Below are 21,588 nucleotides of genomic sequence, written 5' to 3' on the forward strand. Positions count from 1 at the left end.
CCAAAGTAGCCTTCTTTCCCACTCTTCTTTCTTTGAAACTGTGCCACTGCATCTTAGTGCTGAAGGTCAATTTGGGTTGGCTAGATTTAGCAAGTAAAAATAAGAATGGCCCAGGGAGATTTTAATCTCAGATCAACAATCATTTTTGATATTTGTATGTCTTGTGCAATATTTGAGGCAAACACATAATAAAAAATATTTTTTGTGTATCTGAGATTCAAATGTAACTGGGTTCACTGTTTAATCTGGTGACCCTAACCAAGACCTTTTTCAGACATGTAACACTTGGAAGTCTGCGTGTGTATGTAGGTGTGTGGTGTGTGCATATGTGGAAGTTGTGTGGTGCATGGGTGTGTAGGCATGTGCTGATGCCTGTGCTGTGTGCACATGCATGTGTGTAGGCATGTGCTGTGTGCATGTGTATAGGTGTGTGTTGTGTGTATGTGTGTAGGTACGTGGTGTGTACGTGTGTGTAGGAGTGCAAAGGTGCTCACAGGGGCAGAGAGAGTAAGAAAAGGGGGAGAAAAGAAAAAGAAGATGCTGGAAATGCAGAGGAGCAATGAGGAGAAGTGAATGCTCTTTAATGTTCATATTGTCCTTAATACTAGAATTTTAGAGGCCATATTCTCTAATTACATCATAAAAAAGAAACTAAAAGTGAAATCATAACTCAAAAATCTCCAAAAATTTTTGATCAAAATTTAAATTGTTTGAACTAATTTGATTAGAAGGGCAATTGTTAAAATATTAATTCTTTGGACTTTCTGGAAATCTTGTATATTGTATTTACATTAAATTTTTACAACCTTTCCTGTTACACTTCCAGATTTCTACTTAAATGGCTGAAGCAATTTTTTTTTCAAATAGGGAAAATACATAGTCCTAAAAGTATTTCAGTAGGGTTATCACATGCCAGAAACATTTTATAATTCCTAAAAATACATGAGACAAGATTAAGGAAAAGAACAGTAATTATTGATTCACACTACACCTAAAATAAAAGAAACCTGGGAAATAAATAGATAAGCACCTAGAAAAATTCCTCAGTAAAAGCCTGTGTGCAGGCAAGGGTGGGCTGAGGTATAATTTGAGAAGTAAAGCTTGATGCCACCAGCACATCAAGTGCAACGCAGAGTAAAGAATATGAGTGAAAACATGTTAATCTTCTTCATGGGTTAAGTAGGCAAAGCTGGGCTACAATTGCCTAGTGTTGGTGAGGATGTCTGGTTTCACACACTGGTAAGAGTATGAATTAGCACGATCTTTTCAGAGAGAATTTTGAAAAATGCATATGGGCCAACAGTAAGTTTACCCGTATGAAAAATGGCCAACAGTAAGTTTACAGTTGTTTGTATGGAAAATAATTCAATAATTAATAAATAATAATACAAGAATAAACTCTGTGCCCTGGCCAGGCGCTCAGTTGTTTGGAGCATTTTCTTATACACCAAAAGGTTGAGGGTTCTATTCCCAGTCAGGGCACATACCTAGGTTGCAGGTTTGAGTCCCTGTATGGGAGTCGATCAATCAATGTTTCTCTCACATCAGTGTCTGTCTCTGTCTCTGTCTCTCTCTCTCCCCCCTCCTCCCTCCCTCTCTCTTTAAAATCAATGAAAAAAACCCAGATTTTTGTGTGAGGATTGAAAAAAAAAACCTTACAACTGTAAACCTACTCTTGTCAACACCTGTATACAACATGAAAAAAGTAATCCTTTTTCTAAAAGTTGTACCCAGAAATATTTATATACAAGTATTTCACCCATCATTTTTTAAAAATAATAGTGGATAATCGGGAAACTTCTCAAAGCCCAAGAATAAGGATGAGTCAAATAGATTATAGTGTATCTATCCAATGATTTTTTTTTTACAGCTATGAGATTGTAGAATATTTAATGCCTGGGAAAAGAACAAGTTAACTGGGAAAAAGTAATTTATGAAGCAGTGTGATACCAGGTATATGGATGATTCTTTCTGCAATATTAGCCATAGTAACCCTGAAGTTTGGGATTAAGAATATACTCTTTCCAGCATGGATGCACCTGGAGGGTATTGTGCTAAGTGAAATAAGCCAGCCAGAGAAAGACAAATACCATATGATCTCACCTATGTGTGGAATATAATGAACAAAATAAACTAGCAAACAAAATAGAAACAGACTCATAGATACAGAGAACATTCTGGCAGCTGTCATAGGTGAGGGGAATTGAAGGTCTAGGTGAAAAGGTGAAAGGACTGAGCAGGGCAGATTGGTAGTTGCAGAACAGCCCCCGAGATGCAGATTACCATCTAGGGAATATAGCCAATACACTGAGATAAGGGCATGGGCCAGCCGGGCGCGTGGGGCAAAGGCGGGACCCTGTGTAGAGTGCATGGTTTTCAGCCGCTTTGCTGTCCATCTGAAACTGGTGCAGAGTAGTGTTGAATGTAAACTTGTTAAAAAAATACACTTTTTACAAATTACTAATGCCAAATTATTCAATTTTTCAGTGTAGATATTTTATATAATAAGGAACTAAGAAATGTTATTAAGATACAAATAATACAAATATGGCAATCAACGTATTTCATCATCTTGAACACTGAGACACAAATTCATTGAAAATGGTTTGAGTTTACAAATCATTGTAAGTTCAATTATTTTTCTTAAAACCAGTGCAATATCTTTACAGATATTTTGTTATTTTAACCTCTTTTGTGCTTTGAAAGACTGAATTCAAATTTTACCCATGCTATTTATTGAAGTTTAAGAGGGGCATCTCCCACGGGACTGTAGTGCAAGCGTTAGAACTCGGTGGGCAGTCTGGTTTTTCATCTCCCTCTGTGACTTCAGCGTGAGTCTCCATTTCCTTGGTGACAAAATGGAAACGATGATAACAATGGCCAATATTTCTCAGTCCCTTATTACTGACTGTCCACTCTTCTCATTGGCTCATGTATATTAACTCATTTAATGCTCACGAAGACTCTGTGAGGTTGGTGCGTATTCTTACTTTACAGCCAAGCAAACTGCGAGGTCACGGCACTTGTCCAAGGTCACACAGCTGCTCATTCTCACTTAACACCTGAGCTGTTAAGCACCACATTCTCTTGCTTATCTGATGGGGATCTGAGGAAGATTACATGAGAAGTAAAATACGATGCTCACTGCTGTTCCTGGCAACACAGCAGTCTGACCAAGCACAGCATGTCGTTGTCGCAGTGGAAGCAGCAGGATGCATTTCACCACCTGCTGGCTGTCAACATCAACGCAGCGGCTCTCCAGTCTCAATCTTCATTGTTATATAGATTCCTATCAACATTCAGTAAACCATCCAGGTGTTTTCAAATACGAAGATAGCCATTATTCAGCAATAGATTTAAAAGATTGTAACTCCAGTCGGTGCTCTTGATATCACATTATCGCAGGCTCCAGTTCTGACAATGACCAAGGGGATTACATCCTGTGCTGCATAATGACAGTTCGGTCAATGAGCAATGAGAAACCACGGACAGATGACTCAGCTCCTGATCCACGGCTCCCTCCGGAGTTGCACTGCTGGCGACGTGGAAATGTGCTGTTCGGAGACTAGCACACCTTTCAAGGTCTTGCTCATTGTCACTAAAGCCCCTGGACACCCTCCTCTCAGTGGTGACCTTCGTTCCAGCATCACAGTGTGTTTCTCCCTCCAGACACCACCTCTTCGGTCAGACGGTCAAGAGGCCGTGCAGCTCTTAAGGCGGGCTGCCTGCGGAGGACCTTCGACCCGGCTGTTGCTGCAGCCGAGGGGGACGCTGGGAAGATGCCAAGGACTACACTATGTGTGAGGGCATCGAGAACCTTCCTTGGGCTGGGGGTGATGTTCCCAAGAAGTATATTCGTGGCATCTGAAGACACTCAGGAGGTTCATCCGTGACTTGAAAGGATTTGCCAAGGACGAGGAGGCCGCCGTGATCAAGGCCGTGGTGGCGATGGCGAAGGACTCTCGCCTGGGATGGGTAGGGGTGGCAGTGGGGAGCTTCTGGAGGTGGTTCCTGAGGACTTGACTAATGAGGGATCGTTGGGACTGGAGCAGGAATGCATAGCTGAAGAGGCCCAAGAAAAAACTGTAAAAGAAGAAAAAGAAGACCCCAGGAACTTTCACAGTGAAGGGTTTAGCAGAAGTGTTCGCAGATTTAACGGGCTCCTTGAAAAGTTGGAAAACGGCTGCCACCACCAGAAGGTTTCCATTAATGGAGGGGACTGCTCGTCGTGCATCGTCTGCTTACAAGCAAATGCATGATGAGAAAGAGAAACGGAGCACCCCGCCACGGACGCACTCCTGAAAGGGGCGACGACCGTCTCAGGAAGCGCCTCCGGCAGGCGGTGTCCCAGGAGGAGGCGTGGTTCTCATGGGGGGTGACAGCTCCGTGTGCGAAGTGGCCCCGGAGCCCCCGCCAGTGGGACAAGATGTGGAGATGGTAATATTGATGATTCTGACCCAAATTTAAAAAGTTTAAAAAAAAAGATTTTAGTAGAGAAAAAGCACTGGAATAGGGATATAAAGAAAAAAGTTTCTGTGCAGCTGTATAATAGTTTGTGTTTTAAGCTGTGTTATCATGAAATAGTTGAAAAGTTTAGAAAATAAAGAGTTTATAAAATAAAAAAGTCACAGTAAGCTAAGTTTAGTTCATTATTGAAGAAGGAAAAAATTTATTTTTATCAATGCAGCGTCACCTGAGCACACAGAGTTTGTAAGTCTACAGGGGCGAACAGCCGCGCCCTGGGTCTTCACGCTCACTCGCCGCGCAGTCACTGCTGCAGCCCGAGCCCCGTCCAGTCCTGCCAGCCCCATCCATGCTAAGTGTCCTATACAGGCGCGCCATTTTTAGTCATTTATATTGCATTATTACCGTACCTTTTTTCTTTTTTAAAATTTGATCTTTATTGTATTTTTTCCATTACCATTTAGTCCCCTTATATCCTCCCACAATCCCTCAGCCCCCTATTTGCCCAATCCCCCCTCCCCCCTCCCCCACGACCAGCTGTCATCTGCTCTCCACCTGTGAGTCCGCCCCCATTTTCCTTGTTAGTTCAGTTTGTTCATTAGATTCCACATATGAGTGAAAGCATATGGTATTTGTTTTTCTCTGACTGGTTTATTTCACTTAACATAATGTTCTCTAGGTCCATCCATACTATCACAAAGGGTAAAATTTTCTTCTTTTTTACAGCCAAATAGTATTCTATTGTGTAAATGTCCTATAGTTGTTTTATCCACTCATCTGTTGATGGACACTTGGGCTGCTTTCATAGCTTAGTGATTGTAAATAATGCTGAAATGAACATGGGGTGCTTATGTTCTTTTGAACTAGTGTTTTAGGTTCCTTCAGATATATTCCCAGAAGTGGGATACCTGGGTTGAAAGGTAGATCAATTTTTAATGTTTTGAGGTATCTCCATACTGCTTTCCACGGTGGCTACACTGGTCTGCATTCCCACCAACAGTGCAAAAGTACTCCCCTTTCTCCATATCCTTGCCAGCACTTGTTGTTCGTTTATTTACTGCTGACAGCCATTCTGACAGGTGTGAGATAAAATGGTACTATATATGTATCTGTCAATAATCACTTTAAATGTAAATGGCTTAAATGCTCCAAACAAAAGGTATAGGGTAGCTGAATGGATAAGAAAACAAGACCTATGTATATGCTGCCTCTAAGAGACCCGCCTCAGAATGAAAGAAACATACAGGCTAAAAGTAAAGGGATGGAAAAATTTATTTCATGCAAGTGGAAAAGAAAAGAAAGCTGGGGTCGCTGTGCTTCTATCTAAGAAAATAGACTTTAAAACAAAGAAAGGCCCTACATAATGATAAATGGAACAGTCCAATAAGACATGTACCTTCTTTATGCTTAGCTACACAAATACTTACCATTGTTTTACAATAGCCTACAGTATTCACCACAGTAACATGTTGTACAGACGTGTAGCCCGGGGCAGCGGGCTAGACCACATGGCCTAGGTGTGTGGTGGACTCTACCACCTGGGTTTGTGTAAGTGCTCTCTGTGATGTCCCCACAATGACGGAATTGCCTAACTACGCTTTTCTCAGAATGCAACCCTGCCGTTAAGCAATGCATGACTGTATGTTAAAATAGTATTTCTCATGATGGTATTTTTTGAATTTTATTTTTCAATTACAGTTTATATTCAGCACTACGTTGTATTAGTCTCAGGTGTATAACCTGGTGGTTAGACAGTCACATAATTTACGCAGTGATCCCCCATTATTTCAAGTACCCAGCCGGCACCATGCATAGTTATTACAATATTATTAACCATATTCCCTATGCTGTTGGTTTCATAGTCCATCAATCCTCTGTAGCAATGAACTTCCTTTCTCTTTTCTTTTCAAATGTGTCCCTGTTGATCATGCCTGGCCGCAGAAGCTGAGGTTGCAGATATGTCATGTTACAGCAAGAACAAAAATGGGTTAAAGTACGGGTACTGCCACAAAGTGGATGACACGTACATCCCCTGTAAAGCAAAGTAAGTGGTCTTACTGTTTGATGCTTCCTGCCCCACATGCTAGGGGTATTGCTCACATCCAGCCACGCATTCTGATTTATTCCATTTAAAGAGAACCTGAATTCTGGACAGTCATTGAATGACTAGTACGTGCCATGTTTCAAGCTAGGCACTGAGTCAATAAGAGAAATAAGAACTGATGCCACTGTTCAAGTCCTTCCTGATGGGTGTTTCGGATGATACCACGTACAATCATTAGTAAACAGAATGAATGTTTGAGATGGAACATACAATGTGAATGAATGGGCCTGGTTGGAAATGTGTCCATTGATTTTCCAGGATATTTTCCGTGCTTCCTATCTGATGTCTTTGATTATGATTCTAGAGGCACAAATGTTTACCTACTCAGAGAAATAACCAATAAAATGCCTATACAGTTTTATTTAACTTAAACGTGCAATGGAATTATATAAAGAAAAAGTCAGTAAGAGAAAACATTGACAATTCACCCAAAGAATGTTTTAATTTTTATAGTGATATTCTAGAAAAATTATAGAATATGACATTCAATGAACTTGAGATCTTTCTATAAGATTTTTTGACTGTGCAATATTAAAATGACATTAAAAATTCAAATTATAATAAACTCCTTGTACCTATTCCAAATTTTACACATTTAAATTAATGCACAACAAAAGGTTAAACAAAATCAGCATTTCTCAAAATTTGTCTATTAAACACTAATTTTTCTTGATGATTGATATTATATGCATATATTAGTTTTTCCAAACAAACTGCATTTTGGCCATGGAGCCATCTCTTGGGACAGTTGGGCCTAAAGAATGGGCCACCATATTCTGTGCTTTCTCCTTTTAAAAAAATCAGGGGAGACTCAAAGGGGGAAAATATGTAAAAGAGAATATTTGGGGGGAAAGGAGAGCAATATGTAGTAGGAGGGGCAGAAGGGGGGAAAGAGAGCAGGGCCATCCCTTTCCCTTCTGCCGCAGGCACGCACGCCACTGTCCCCTGTCGCTATCTGTATGGCCCCAGAAGAACTTCTATAATTAGAGGCACAAGCTTCTCACCCTCCCCACAGGCTGCCTTTCTAGTCACTTCTTCATAGTGACTGTCTGGAGGGGAGAGTAAGCCTGGAATTCCCTGTACCCTAGAACCTTCCCCGAAACGATTCAAGAGAACACCCTCTCAGGTTTGGAGAGAATGACAGCTTTCTCTACTCCTCAATCATATTTTTTGACAACCACTAAAGACATCAGAAGAATCTGGTTGTATCTGCCCCCAGAATCCTTTCCACAAGCATCTTCTGAATTCCACATAAAGCAATGGACTGCAATTTTATTGGCATTGACTTGACTCTCCTTGGTGGTAAATGAATGGCTTTACTGAGCACTGAGCAGTTTCCCCCTGCGTTTGCAGGGGGACAGTTCTTTCAGTAACGCCGCATGATGCCGTGGAGCATCAGCCAAGGTTCAGCTTTATATTGCCCCAACCATAGTGGAGAGAATTATTCTGCTGCAATTCATGAAAATAAATAAGGAACATTAGCTGAAATAAGATAGAAATTGATTTCCTAGGCACCCTCCTTTATGTTAGAACCCCATTCTTCTAATGTTTTCTTGCTCCAGCACACATATGACCTCCCTTTCCAAGTGTTTCTCTTGGTCTGTGTTGGCTCCTCTAGCACCAGCTGTCACTTTCCAATAAGCAAAAAGGAAACACCAAAAAACAAGGAAGGGCACCTTCAAGAATTTGTATTGTACTTAAGACTCTGTTTCCTTCCCATTGGCCAAAACTTAGGCAATTGGCCAAAATTAGGTGCATGGGAATCTGGGAAAGGTGTTTTTGTGTTGTTGCTACAGCAACAATGTGCTTTTTCCATATTCAGTGGTTCTGTTACTGAAGAATAGGGGGAAATTGATATAAAGAACCAGGAGTCTGTGCTCGAGGGAGAAAAACCATTAGTTAACTATTGATAGCCAGGTAGCTACCAACATTTGTATAAAATTGCGACTTGGATCCTGGTATTTCAACTGCAGCAAATTTTGGCTTTTCCTCAGTGACATCATGTGCGGGAAGTTGTTCTGTCAAGGTGGGTCAAATAATTTGTACCTGAAAGGACATGTAGTGACTTTTTTGACGTGTAAAATATTCAATCCTGAAGACAAGAGTCAAGAAGTAGGCATGGTGGCCAACGGAACCAAGTGCGGAGATAAGAAGGTAAGTTGAAATTGTGATTCTTACTCAAATGTTTTTTTAGTTTTTGTTTTTTGTTTTGTTTTCAAGGCCTCTTTGTGTTTCATAGGAGCAGTCTTCAAAGCAATGCTCATGACATTCATTTATGTCTGCCTGCATTTATCCTTCCGTGTTATTTAATAAGTACCTATTACATGCTTAGTATTAGGTTGCTAAACTTAGGTAAATTTTATTGTCCTCAAATTGGTAGGTTTTCAATGGTGCTAGTCACTCTGATAATAATAAAGAGATTAACAATACTATTTATTTTTATATAAATGACCACTTTTAATGCTACAGAAGATGTGATATTAACATGTTTTTCATAATATCTTTGGTTGGAATGGGTAGCTTGTACCATCTGCACTGACTGCTGATGTGTGAAGCACAAACATTTTGAATGAAGTAAGGAAATCTTTAAGAGGACTTTGTAAATATGTTATTATAAAAATTATCTAGATCCCACCCTCCTATTTTCAATAGAATGCTGTGATTTCCCTCATAAAAAGGTAAGTTTCATATTGGAAATAATGGCTAATAATATAAAACCAAATTCCAAACAGACAAACATTTGCAGAGCTGACACCTTTGGATCTTAGTGTCACGTCATATTTTTCCCATAATTTTCAGGTTTGCATTAAAGCAGAATGTGTGGATGTTGAGAGAGCTTACAAATCAACCAATTGCTCATCTAAATGCGAAGGACATGCTGTAAGTTTTGAAAATGTTTCCCCAAGCTTTCTGAATCTTATGTAATTTTAGGTCAGTTTTGATCATGTAAAAGAATGTTTCAGGGTGAAATGATTACGTTTGTCTAGCCCCTCAGTAGCGTATTTGAAAGAAAAAGTTCTTCTAAGAACTTAATATATGTGAAGTTCCTATCATTGATTTGCATGTTATGTAGATAGTGGAAAGACGCAGAACAGGGATCATTCTGTTTTCAGAATGGAATTGCGGTGGATGGGTAGGGCCTCGACTCAGTGGCCTGTCTAATGTGGAAACTGACAGGATCATTGGTCCCCCAGGTGTGTGACCACGAGCTCCGGTGTCAGTGTGAAGAGGACTGGGCCCCTCCTTTCTGCGGGAGCTCCTCCGTGGTCTTCTGTAGGTAACATTTCGTGTCTCCCTGAGAGATTGCTCTCCTTTTCCAACCTTTTCTTTCGTGTAACAAAAGATCCCATTGCCTCTTTCCTCCCTTCTTGGAATTCTTGTCCTGTAGATACTGAATCCAAAATATTTATCTTCAAAGTCTCTTTAACAGCCTTTAAAAAAAAAGATTTCTTTTATTTTTAGAGAGAAGGGAAGGGAGGGAGAAAGAGAGAGAAACATGGATGTAAGAAACGTCGATTGGTTGCCTCTCAACATGTGTGCCGACCTGGGACCGAACCTGCAACCCAGGCCTGTGCTCTGGCTGGGAATTGAACCAGCAACCTTTTGCTTCATGGAACAACACCCAACCCACTAAGCCACACTGGGCAGGGCTCTCTAACAACATTTAAACCCTATTTTCCACATCAGTTTTCCACAAGTCATTATTTGCTGCCGATGGGACTATGACTTCAAGGCCATAGTTTCTTTTTCCCTCCTTTGTTCCAGAGTTGAGTTTTAAAATTATTCACTCCTTTTCTGCCTTCACCCTTACCTTCTATTCTTTCCAGTCTCCCAGGCATTCATTTTCCAATTATTACAGACATCATCCTTTCTAATACTTCTCGGTAGCATTTGCTTTACCTGTCTTGTATGAAATGTTTCACACAGATTTCCCCTTTGTCAACCAGGGACATCTCTTTTCTGTTCTCTTGTACTCTTTATACTCCCATACCACCTTTGTACATTTCTTAGAACACCCTCTTTGGAAATTGACAAGCTGGAAATTGACTGTTTTTCATAGATGAGAAAAGTTAAAGATGCCCATAGAGTTCAATTTATTTATTAAGTATAAAAAGCTAGTAATTGGCAAAGCCAGAGAGACCGTCTCTGCATTTATCCCTGTCTGTTGTCCACCCCCACATAACGTCTTTTATTTATGAGTTACTTCATTTACCCTCTTTCTTGTTCTCTCCTGCGCCCCTCCCCTACACTTTCTCTTGACTTTCCCGGCCTCGCGTCTGACACAGCAGCTCCCGGGTGGGTCTACCTGGCCCTGGCACTGGCCAGCGCTCGCTGCTGTTGGTGTTCTGGATTTTGGCTATTCTAACAGGTGGGTAGTGGTATTTTATTATTGTTTTAATCTGCCATCGCTAATAATAAATCATGTTGAGTTTTTTATATGCTTATTTGCCAGACATAACCATTTGCACTGACGCAGGCGCCTTTCATTCTGTTGCCCCGCGAGGTAATGTCACAGTAGAGACTACACTGATCCGAGTCTTCTAATTTTTCTTCAGATGGTGAATCTCTAACTTACTCAGGTGGCCTCCAAGTGCGCTCCCGACAACAACGTGTGGGGCTTCATGCAACAGCGTCTCACAGCGAACTGCACGGGGGCTGTTCGGGCAACCCTCTGCTTTCTCCTTAAAGCACAAAGAGGGCAGCAAGGAGGAGCAATGGTCTGATTCTAAGGAAATGTAATAAGAAAAGAAGCCATGTTTCTCTTGTTTACATTACAAAAATAAATCCAGTGATTTCCAGCAAATTGCTGACAGGGTACAGCTGCCTCTCTCTTGGGTTCCAGAAGAACTTAAGGAAACGCGAAGACTCCTGGAGACAGAGGGTGGGTGGCTTGGTTGGCAGGCTTCCTGTGTGGTTGGCTTGGAAAGGAAATCACCTGGCAGCTGTGTGAGAGGCTAAAAGGGCAGACTATCAACTTTGCCTCTCTGGCTGCTCGCCAGCTTCGTCTGGCACACACGGCATTGTCAGCGCACCTGCAGCAATTGGAACTGGTCCTGGAGGGCTCCAGACTGAAGCCAGGGCTCTCCTGCAGCAGGAGGCCAGGGGAAATGAGATTTACTACCCCCGACAGTTGTTTTCTCACTGCAAGCCCTCGAAACCGACCACAGAGAAGTGATATCTAAAGAGTCCATCTTCCCAGGCTGCTTCTCCAAGGGCCGAAGGTGAAGCTCTGACCCAAGCTGTCTATGGGTGGTGAGCCAGGGGCTGGTTTTCTGGTGTCTGAGGTTTTCTGCCCCTTGTGAGACTGATCAACTTCCCACTGCCTACGCTTTGGCAGCTGATACTATCTGAGGTTCCCTTCTCTCTCTGCGTTGCTTAATAGAAAAAGCGGTAGTGTCATGTAAAAATGACCAAAAAGCAATCCAACAAGGAACAAACATTTTCAAAGAAAAATAGATTGCATTACAGATTATAATCTATGCAGAGATAGTAAAAGAGAAGGGCCAAAAAAATAACAGCTATTTAAAAGGCATAAGGGAAGGTATTCCGAATATAAAACAAGAAGAAGAAAACATAAAAATGGTGCCAAGGAAACATACTAGGCATATAAATGTAATAGTTGACCACCATACCGTTGTTTGTGTCCATGAGACTTTGTTAGTTTGTTTGCCTTGTTTGTTCAGGGGAGTGGGGGGAGGTAGGAGAGGATAAAAGGAGTCAACTATATGGTGATAAAAGGAGATTTGACTTCGGGTGGTAAACACACAATGCAATGTGTAGATAATGCATTATAGAATTGTACACTTTATTCACCAAGGCCACCCCAATACATTTAATACAAATAAATAATTAAAAAAATGTATTTAGTTGAAATACAGACTGAAATAGAATGAACAGCAGAATAAATAGAATTAAATAACAAATCATTAAATTGCGGAGGTCAAATAGAGAAAACTTTTCAGAAAGCCTTTAAAAAGTTTGATTTATAGCCCAAGAAACATAAAGTATGTAATATTACTATAAAGACAGAATTGAATGTAAAAAAAAAATGTCATGCAAATACTTTATCAGAAAGCCAGTATGGCTATATAGATATTAGAAAAGTAGATTTTATAGAAGAAATACAACTGGAAATATGGTGGAACATCCATCATAAAAACATAATAATCTTAAAGGTTATGCACCTAGTAATAAAGCTTAAAAATACATGAAACAGAAACTAATAAACATTATGGGATAAATTCGCCTATGGTAGGTGATTTAACATACCTCTCTCAGGAACTGATAGAATAATCAAGAAAAGTGTTAACAGCACAGTTATGGTGGTCTTGAACAACACTGTTAACAAGGTGACTAGTACAGCCTAATTAATAAAGAGTACTTTATTCATAACCCCAGAAAATATGTAATTTTAAAGAGAACAGGGATTTCACTAAAAGAGATAATATGCTGATCGAAGTGTCTCATATATTTCAAAAGGGCTGAAATGTTACAAAAATTTTTCCAGAACACAATAGAAATATATTAGAATTAAAATAAGATATTTTGGAAAGTTTAAAATATTTATCTATTAACTACCACACTTGAAAATCTTATGAATTAATGAAAAATGAAATTAGGAGGTATCTTTAACTTAAGGATAATAAAAAAAAAGAGAAAAAAATTTGTTGGATAGTGCTGTGAAAATGTATATCTTTCCAATGCTTATGTTCGCTTAAAATCAATGACTTCAAATAATAAAAGATAAAAGTAAATAAAATTATAAAAATAAAAAATGAAGTACATGCAGAAAATATAAGGAATGAAAATAACAAATCCATAATTTGATTATTTGAAAAGAAAAATTAAATGGATAAACCTTTACCACAACACACCAAGTATAATGAGAAAGGCAGAACCACCAACACCGGGAATGAGAGAGATGACATGACAGGTCCCTTAGACACTGGAAGGTAACAACAAAGTAGGAGGGAGACTTTATGGTAACAAAAAATCCAGCAGCTTAAATGAATTAGAAAAGTTTCTTCAAAAATAGTTTAATGAGCCCTGGCTGGTGTGGCTCAGTGGGTTGAGCGCCAGCCTGCAAATGAAAGGGTTGCCAGTTTGATTCCCAGTCAGGGCACGTGCCTGGGTTGCAGGCCAAGTCTCCCATAGGGGACGTGCGAGAGACAACCACACATGGATGTTTCTCTCCCTTTTTCTCTCCCTTCCCCTCTCTAAATAAATAAAATATTTTAAAAAATAGTTCAATGAGAAAGATGAAGTAGCTGTATCATTTTTCCTATTTCTCATACAAACTACAACTAAAAACCCTTATAGAATATGTGTATTCTCTATATATTCTACATAGAGAGAGAGGAGAGAGTCTGGCACAAATAATGCTCCTTTTTATTACAAAATCTTTTATTACAAAATAATAAGCATGTAGCTGTAACATAACAGTATCACACTCAAGCACACAATATGACCTTTTAAGTGAAATGTTCACATTAAACTGTAAATTATTTCACCCATATTATTGCCCTACCAACCACACTCAAGCCGGCATTACCCCTGCCAGACCCTGTCATCATAAGACTCTGAAAAGTGGAGAGAAGACAGAACTTTTAAGACCTCAGGATTCAAGACCTTGGGGCATGGAAGTGAGTTCCTTGAGTGTTCCCTTCCTTCCTTCCTCCCTTCCTTCCTTCCTTCCTTCCTTCCTTCCTTCCTTCCTTCCTTCCTTCCTTCCTTCCTTCCTTCCTTCTCTTTTTTTCTTCTTTCTTTTCTTGAAATATTCACGGACAGAGACAAGGAAAGCCCCAACAAAGTTCTGTTCGCTTTAGCCAAAGGACCAAGGACCAAAACAAAACTTAATAAATGCTCTACTCCAGCCAGACACTACAGAAATGTCTGTGGCTACACTTCTACTACCCAGCAAAGGCTAACTGGAAAGCCTAGATTGCTACCCTTGCTAGGCTATCCCAGGACCCCCACCCCCGCACTGGGGAGGTATCAGACAAGGACAAGGGCCTGGGCCTTCTGTGCTCACTAGGCAGCAATACACATGGACAGCCCCTTCCTCTCGGCCTCAGCAGAAGTGAGTTAGAGAGCCTTGAGAGTTTGTTAGACAGATAAATAAGTAGAACCATGTATAGATTCAGTAAGATTATTGATAAAAAAAATAAGGAAAGGAAAGAGGAACAGAGTATTCAAGACAATGCTAAATTTAGTTTGGGAAGAAAAGCAGATGTATTGAGCAGTGGGATACCAGTCAGGTGTAGGTTACTGTCAAAAACTGTGGCTTTTGTTTTGGGCAGTGTCCTCTCAGTTACTTAGACATTATTGCAAATGAGTAATTAACAAACCAAATCTTAATCTTAATTTATTTAAAATTGGAATATAAGTGGGTAAGAATGTGTTATAAATCAAGTATTATAATTTATCTAATTATTTTCATTTGCTATTCAATAGGAAAAATTGGTCACTATCCATGGTAATTAAATAGTAGATTCTATAAAAGTTCAAATATCAAATATAAGGTCCTAATAGTTTTTCTGTTTTTGTTTCATCTGTCTTTCATTGCCTTGCTTTTGGTTCTTTTTATTAGTTATAAATACTTTTCCAAGGAAAATTTAATATACATTTAATGTCCTTATATTGCAATTGCAAAATTGTTCATGGGAATAGTCAACTGATGAAACATGTTGTCAAGATTTAACATATTTCTTTCTTGAAATTAATATTTGTTTTATCAGAGGTCCTAACCTTCGGGATGGTTAAATCATTACATTTCTTTCACAAATAATTCTAGATAAAATACACAAATTCAAAATGATATACACTTATAATAAATTGCTTTAGTGAATGCCTTTATAACAACAGCTTAAACAGTGTAGTGGCTCCTAGAAATTTCTTTTTGAAAGAATGGAGATTTCACAAGAGCTTATATTTAAAATGCTGTCTTTATTGCATAAATAAGACTGCAGTAATCACAGTTTTACAACAACAAAAAATAAGCTCTCAACAAACCAAATGTTTTGAACTGTTGATGTAGCAAAAACAAATATATGTATATGTGTGAATAGATACATAGGTATATATGCATATAAAAGCTTTTATAAAATTTTTATGGAGGTATAATATACATATCCATATTTAGAAAAGTATACAAAATTCATAATGGTGCAGCTTAATGAATTTTACGAGACATATGTCCCTTATAACTACTGCATCCATCAGGAAAAAGGTAACATTATCAGTGCCCTGGGAGCTTCCGTTATTCTCCTTGCAGCCCTTACATTCCTTCCTTTCCAAAGAAAGCCACTATGTGAGAGATTATAACTGAGTTTTGCCATTTTGGGAATGTGTTTCAGTAGAGTCATGGGGCCTTTCTTTTTTCAAAATATGTATGTGAAATGCGTGCGTGGCTCTGCGTGGAGCTGCGGGGACACTTTCACTGCCGCTGGACCAACATGGCCTCTTCCTCCGGCCGGCAGCTACGCGCCAGGGCCATTGCCGTAATATAATCGGGTGCTGAGCTGATCGGAAAGTGGATTTTAACCTGTGAAGGCTGGAGTAGCTTTTGTTGCCTTTACTAATAGAGTTCGGTCTTTCATAGATCCCAACTCATCCTGGGGAGTTTATCAGCCTCCCTCCTTCTTGGGGGACCCTGAATGCCAATTTTTGTCATTGTGAGACTACTGAGAACTCTGTTCAGCTCTTAACCTCTTAGCTGGAACCCAAGAATTGCTAAGTGCCCGCAGGGAAACACGGTGGGGAATGTCAAGCTCACCTCTGTGCACTTCCTTTCCATCTGAAATTTTGGACTTTCCAGTCCTTGTTATCTTAGGTATTCTAAATACCTTCTAACAGTTGTTACATATACATTGTTTTTTCTCTAGCTCATTAAGACATCACTAGAGGACTGCTCTGGTATAACCAGTCCACCGTAGCTGGAAGTATTCTTTGGTTGACACCCAAAACACCCTCTCTTAGCCAACTGTATATTCTCTTTTTCCTTAGGCACCGTTCCACTTACTGTTCCGTGTCATTTTCTTCACAATTCTAGTGTTTAATCTCACATCCCAAAACCCTTATACAAAGCCTAGAAAGTAAGAGCACAAATGTTTCTAAATATTTGTTGAATGAATTGGCACAGCCTACTGAACCCTTTTACTGGAATATGTAGGACACTTATTCACCAGCAAACTTATCTTTCACCTTCAATCTCTTTGACATCTATACCATCCCTCGTAAGTGAAATCTCACTCTCCATGCCATGACCTTGCTAACTTTCACCCATCTTAGAGGTATTTCTTATGCACTGCACAGATTTTTTACAAAAGTTAGAAAACTGCTTGCTCGCCAAAGATGGTTTTATTTATTTATTTTTTGGTTGTAAAGCAAAATTTCAGCTTATACATCCAATTACGACACACTACGCAAGAAGCTAAGTGTTTCACATCATAGATTTCACCTCCAACTCCTTGGAATGTGCATTTCTTTGGTGGAAAGGAGAGACTAGATGGGGAAGCCAGGCAATGCTGGGGCAACTGAAAGGAGGTCGGGGCAGGAGCAATGCTACACCATCCGCACAGGGATGGGCACAGGGAGCTATTAGTCACAAGCTGATATTCTAGAGCTCTGAGCTGGAAGCATGAGAGCACCGCTCTTGGACACTTGTGCCACCTTGGGCCTCAGTCACCCTCAGCACACAAGCCTAGCAACATTTTCCAGTCGTCACCTCCAGTGTCAGCCTGGATGTAACAATACAGGCACTTGCCATACTTTTTCTTGAATTCAGACCTGATTTTCAACATGTCCACTTCACTGCAGGAGATCCTGATTCTGGTCAAGATCTTGTCCCATGTCCTCTTGCCCTCATGCAGTTGTACAGTCGGTCAGCCAAGTACAGGCGCTTGTTCTGGATACACTGGACCAGGGGCAGGAAAGCATTTTCCACCTCTTCCTTGACTTCTTCCTTGATGCTCTCCAACATGCCATAAAGGCTAGAGCTCTTATATCTTTCAAATAATTTCTGGAACTGACACATGCCCCACTTGGTCATGATGTTGATCCAGTTGGGAACGTCAGTTCCTCTCCTCTCCACTTCAGTGTCAGAGACACCCTGGGGCATCTTGGTCAGTCAGTTCATACTCAATGACAGAGCCATCTCTGCTCTTCGATTTTTTTGCAAGGGCAACCACCAGCTTGTGGAAGTCACCAGATGTGTCAGAAATGAAGTCCTTCTCCAAATCAATCTCATATTCCTTATAGACTCTATTAATTTCCTGTAGCTCCTGGTTGGTCCTTGAGCAGACAATCTCAGAGAGTGAATCCCTAACCCCTTCATGGAGGCCTTCAGCTCAGAGCATCATACTGAGCACGTGTTTTCAATAGGCTCAAAATAACTATCTCTAAGTGCCTGGGCAAGGCTGACTCCAGTGCTGATGCAAGTTCCTTTTTGGTCCTTCTCTCGGAGGCAAAGGCAATATCCTGCTCATTGCTGCAGTCGGTCAAAATGTTGACAATGGTGACCTCATCTTCATCCTTATTGTTCGTGGCCCTTTCAATGTTCAGATCACCCCAGCTGGCTTCAAAGTTGCCGTAGGCTTGGATGGATCCATACGCATTTGGGGGTGTAGAGTGATCTCCCTCAGCACTGGGCTGGCATAGAATTTTGTGGACAGTAGGCATTTTGAAAGAAGCTGGACCAGGAGCTGAGAGCTGTGAGTGTCCCTAAAAACCAATCCCCCAAAGATGGTTTTAAAACTATTTCTTTTCCACTTCTATTTCCTTTGAATTTCATGTTGCTCAGCTATCAACTTCTATTCTTACTCATCTTTGATACTAAACAACTTTATGATATCTAACAAACAGATTAAAGCTGTGTGACATAGCTGTTCACCAACTTCATTCCTTTTCTTTTGGATTATACAGATGGATATAGACTATTGTCCCAATCTCTCTTACAGTTAAATAGGACAATGTGACGGAGTTCTGGCCAATAGAGTTCCAAGGATATGATGTCATCATTTCCAAACCTCGTCCCATAAATGTCTCACTCTTTCTCGTGATCCATCTTCAAGCTGGATGTTGACTTCCATGACAACATTAAAAATTACATATTAAAAATGGCAGGGCTACCAGTGTCCTGTATCTCGGAACAACTGTGGGATGCAATGCCCTGACTGCATTACAAACAAACATAGCCACTGAGACTCGGGATTTATACGTTACTGACCTTAAACAGAATTACCTTTAATATACACCGTGTTACTTTTCTATATTGATAAATCCTTCCATCATTTTATAACTTTTAGGATTTAAAGAACTCTCCCACAAAAGGAATACTAGCATTATAGTTCTTGGGACCTTACCACAAGACAACTTTAACTCTAATGGTAACAAGCCTTACTATCATTTCAGAAAACTTAGATGTCTAATACAGTCTCTCATATGAAACTCTTGTACATTTAATGATTTCTGTGATTTATAAACAGAGTTATTTCATCATTATTAGCTAAATAATCTGCTTAACTCTCCTTAATTTGGTCCCCTTTCAATACTTATCTTAAACTCTCTCTTCTCATCTCTAACCTCTTACCCAACCCACTAATTCCTATCTTCTCACATTCTTAGAAGAAGAGGCTTCTTACTGAAGGCAGTTGAAATCATCATGGATCTCTCCTGCAACAACATATCTGAAATGCTTTAGTTCTCATATCAAACACTGCTTCTAGTACCTCCGTGACTTAGGAGACGTGTATGACAAAGCCTCTGTCAGGAGTGGCCTACCTGCAGGCCGCATGCAGCCCAGGATAGCTCTGAATGCAGCCCAACACAAAATCATAAATTTACCTAAAACCTTTCTTTTGCTCATCAGTTTTCATGAGTGTTTGTATATTTAATGTGTGGCCCAAGACAACTCTTCTTCCAGTGTGGCCCTGAGATGCCAAAAGGTTGGACACCCCTACATTTGAAGTAAGTCACTTAATCTCTTTGAGTCATCTGTGAAATGGGAATCATAATGTTTGAACTGTTTAGATCTATTATAATGACCAAATAATATGATGTATATAATTTTTTTTATATTTCAAGGAATTATTGTAATTTTTGCTCATGTTGTTTGATTTTCATTTTTAGTTAGATAATAAATATCTGCCATGAATCATAAAATACCCTTTATTAGGAAACATTCTAGAATCTTAAGTTGTAAGTTTTATGGGAATAAAACTCTCTGTGGTCAGGATGCTGGTCATGATTCCTTAGTTTCATGATCATAAATTAAGTCCTATGTTTAGTCGATCCTTGCATAAGGGTCCATATATAAGTCATTCCTCATTCACTCCAGATGCATCAAGTAAATAATCTTTTCAATGTTATTTTTACAGTTTTAATTTACGACTAATATTCAACCATCCAATAAACTGAATCAGTATTCCAGGAAGACAGTTCAGTTGACAAATTCTTTTCACAGTACAAATGTTCAATGAACATTTTAGAACATCAGTTCTCTTCAAGGTGTTGTGTGCCTGCAGGGTGTACCAGGAGATACACCTCCTGCCTTTGAGGGGCACAACTGAAGTGCAACTCCTGTCAACTGGCCAAGTTGGAAGATGTCATATTGTTGCTCGAGCTGTACCTTAGAATCGATTCCAGATATCCCCAACTCCCCCAGTTGCCATCAAATCAATTAGCAGGCCAGACAGTTTAAGGAGCCAAATATTTCACAGATGTGTACTTCCTTCTTTAAGGCCTTTAACGTTTGTCTCTCCATAACTTGACTCCTGCAAATTTCACAAGCTTATATCATATACCTGTTATTTTATGTTATAGTCAAGTTATGGAGAACACATCACAGTCCCACAGATCCACTCATTGCTTTGCCATGTATTACAGTTTTCTCTCACCAATACCCATTCCTCTATTTCTTTCCCAGCTAATATTATCTGACTCTTTCTACTCACCAAGTGTTATACTTCTAAAATGTACCTGAATACAATGCACAACCTCATTCATAATGTTTACCATTTGTATAAGTTATACCTGTTTGCAAGTTTGTATCCACTATTAGACTTATTACAGGAATATCTCAAAAGTGGGGATAGTATTGGGATCAGCTTGGCATGCCCAGAAGTGATATTAATTTAATATAAACCAATATTAAGTGAGTAAATAAATAAAACATAATATGATCTCAATAAATATTTAATTTATCTTGCAATAATGGTTGTATATTTAATAAGCAAAATTAATTCGAGTATAATAGACTGAAAGCAGAATTTTTGACAGCACAGTTTTTAATTATGGTTGTTTTGAAACCTATCCTGGAATTTTTATGCATCTTTTAAGCTAAATTTTATATCCATTTTTTATTTTTCAATGGGGGCCACATTTATTACGTCGCAATGGATAGATGGAAAGTTTCCTTCTATGCCTGGCTCACTCCCCGCACCGACACCGAGTGTTTAATGCCGGAGGGCGCCTGGTCTGGTGTGGGCGGCCGTTACCCCAGGGCTCCCGAGGGGCAAGGAGCGGATGTTTCAGAAAAGGGCCTCTGTACTCCCCGCATGCCTGGACTTCCATGCAGTGTCCTTTCTGTTACTTAATCTCCTCTCTTTTCTGTTTTAATCAAAACTTTCATTTGAACAAAAAAAAGTGCTGATTTGAATGATGAAAGGCAATTTTATCCTAGAGCTATATTCCTGTGAAGTTTTGATTTAGGAAAGCCCAGCTCAGCCCTGCCTGTCTCTTTCCCAGCCCCGGACCCCTTCCCCATTCCAGCCGAGAGATTGACAGTGTGGCCAGAGCAGCGCCTGCCTGCTGGGGCCTGGCGCTCAAGAGCTCAGACTAACGAAACCTGCACAGCCGAGGCTTGGCTGTTGGCTACAGTTACGGTGCAACCTTTCCCTTCTGTTTCTGTCAATAATATAAAATACTCAGTTTTTCTTTCGGAGCGAACTCTTCAGGTATACTAAAATGTGTTCCACAAGCATTTTTAACGAACAGGTTAAGGCATTTCCTAATGTTCAGAT

The 21,588-nt window shown here is 39.9% G+C and overlaps 1 protein-coding gene and 1 pseudogene across 1 annotated transcript in view; one reads left to right on the plus strand and one right to left on the minus strand.

Moving 5' to 3' along the window:
- Positions 1–11,263, plus strand: part of ADAM28 (ADAM metallopeptidase domain 28) — a 45,143-nt gene extending 33,880 nt beyond the window's left edge. Inside the window, exons 15-20 of the mRNA XM_054578793.1 lie at positions 6,406–6,508; positions 8,542–8,722; positions 9,368–9,448; positions 9,763–9,841; positions 10,858–10,937; positions 11,125–11,263. Of these exons, the coding sequence (XP_054434768.1) occupies positions 6,406–6,508; positions 8,542–8,722; positions 9,368–9,448; positions 9,763–9,841; positions 10,858–10,934 (521 nt within the window). The 3' untranslated portion in view covers positions 10,935–10,937; positions 11,125–11,263. The remainder of the gene's footprint in view (positions 1–6,405; positions 6,509–8,541; positions 8,723–9,367; positions 9,449–9,762; positions 9,842–10,857; positions 10,938–11,124) is intronic.
- A 5,984-nt stretch (positions 11,264–17,247) lies between these two features.
- LOC129074896 (annexin A2-like) lies at positions 17,248–18,284 on the minus strand (annotated as a pseudogene).
- Positions 18,285–21,588: the final 3,304 nt, after the last annotated feature.

This window comes from Pteronotus mesoamericanus, unplaced genomic scaffold (assembly GCF_021234165.1).
Source record: "Pteronotus mesoamericanus isolate MK-2021 breed Mesoamerican mustached bat unplaced genomic scaffold, CSHL_Meso_final contig_502, whole genome shotgun sequence".
Lineage (NCBI taxonomy): Eukaryota > Metazoa > Chordata > Mammalia > Chiroptera > Mormoopidae > Pteronotus > Pteronotus mesoamericanus.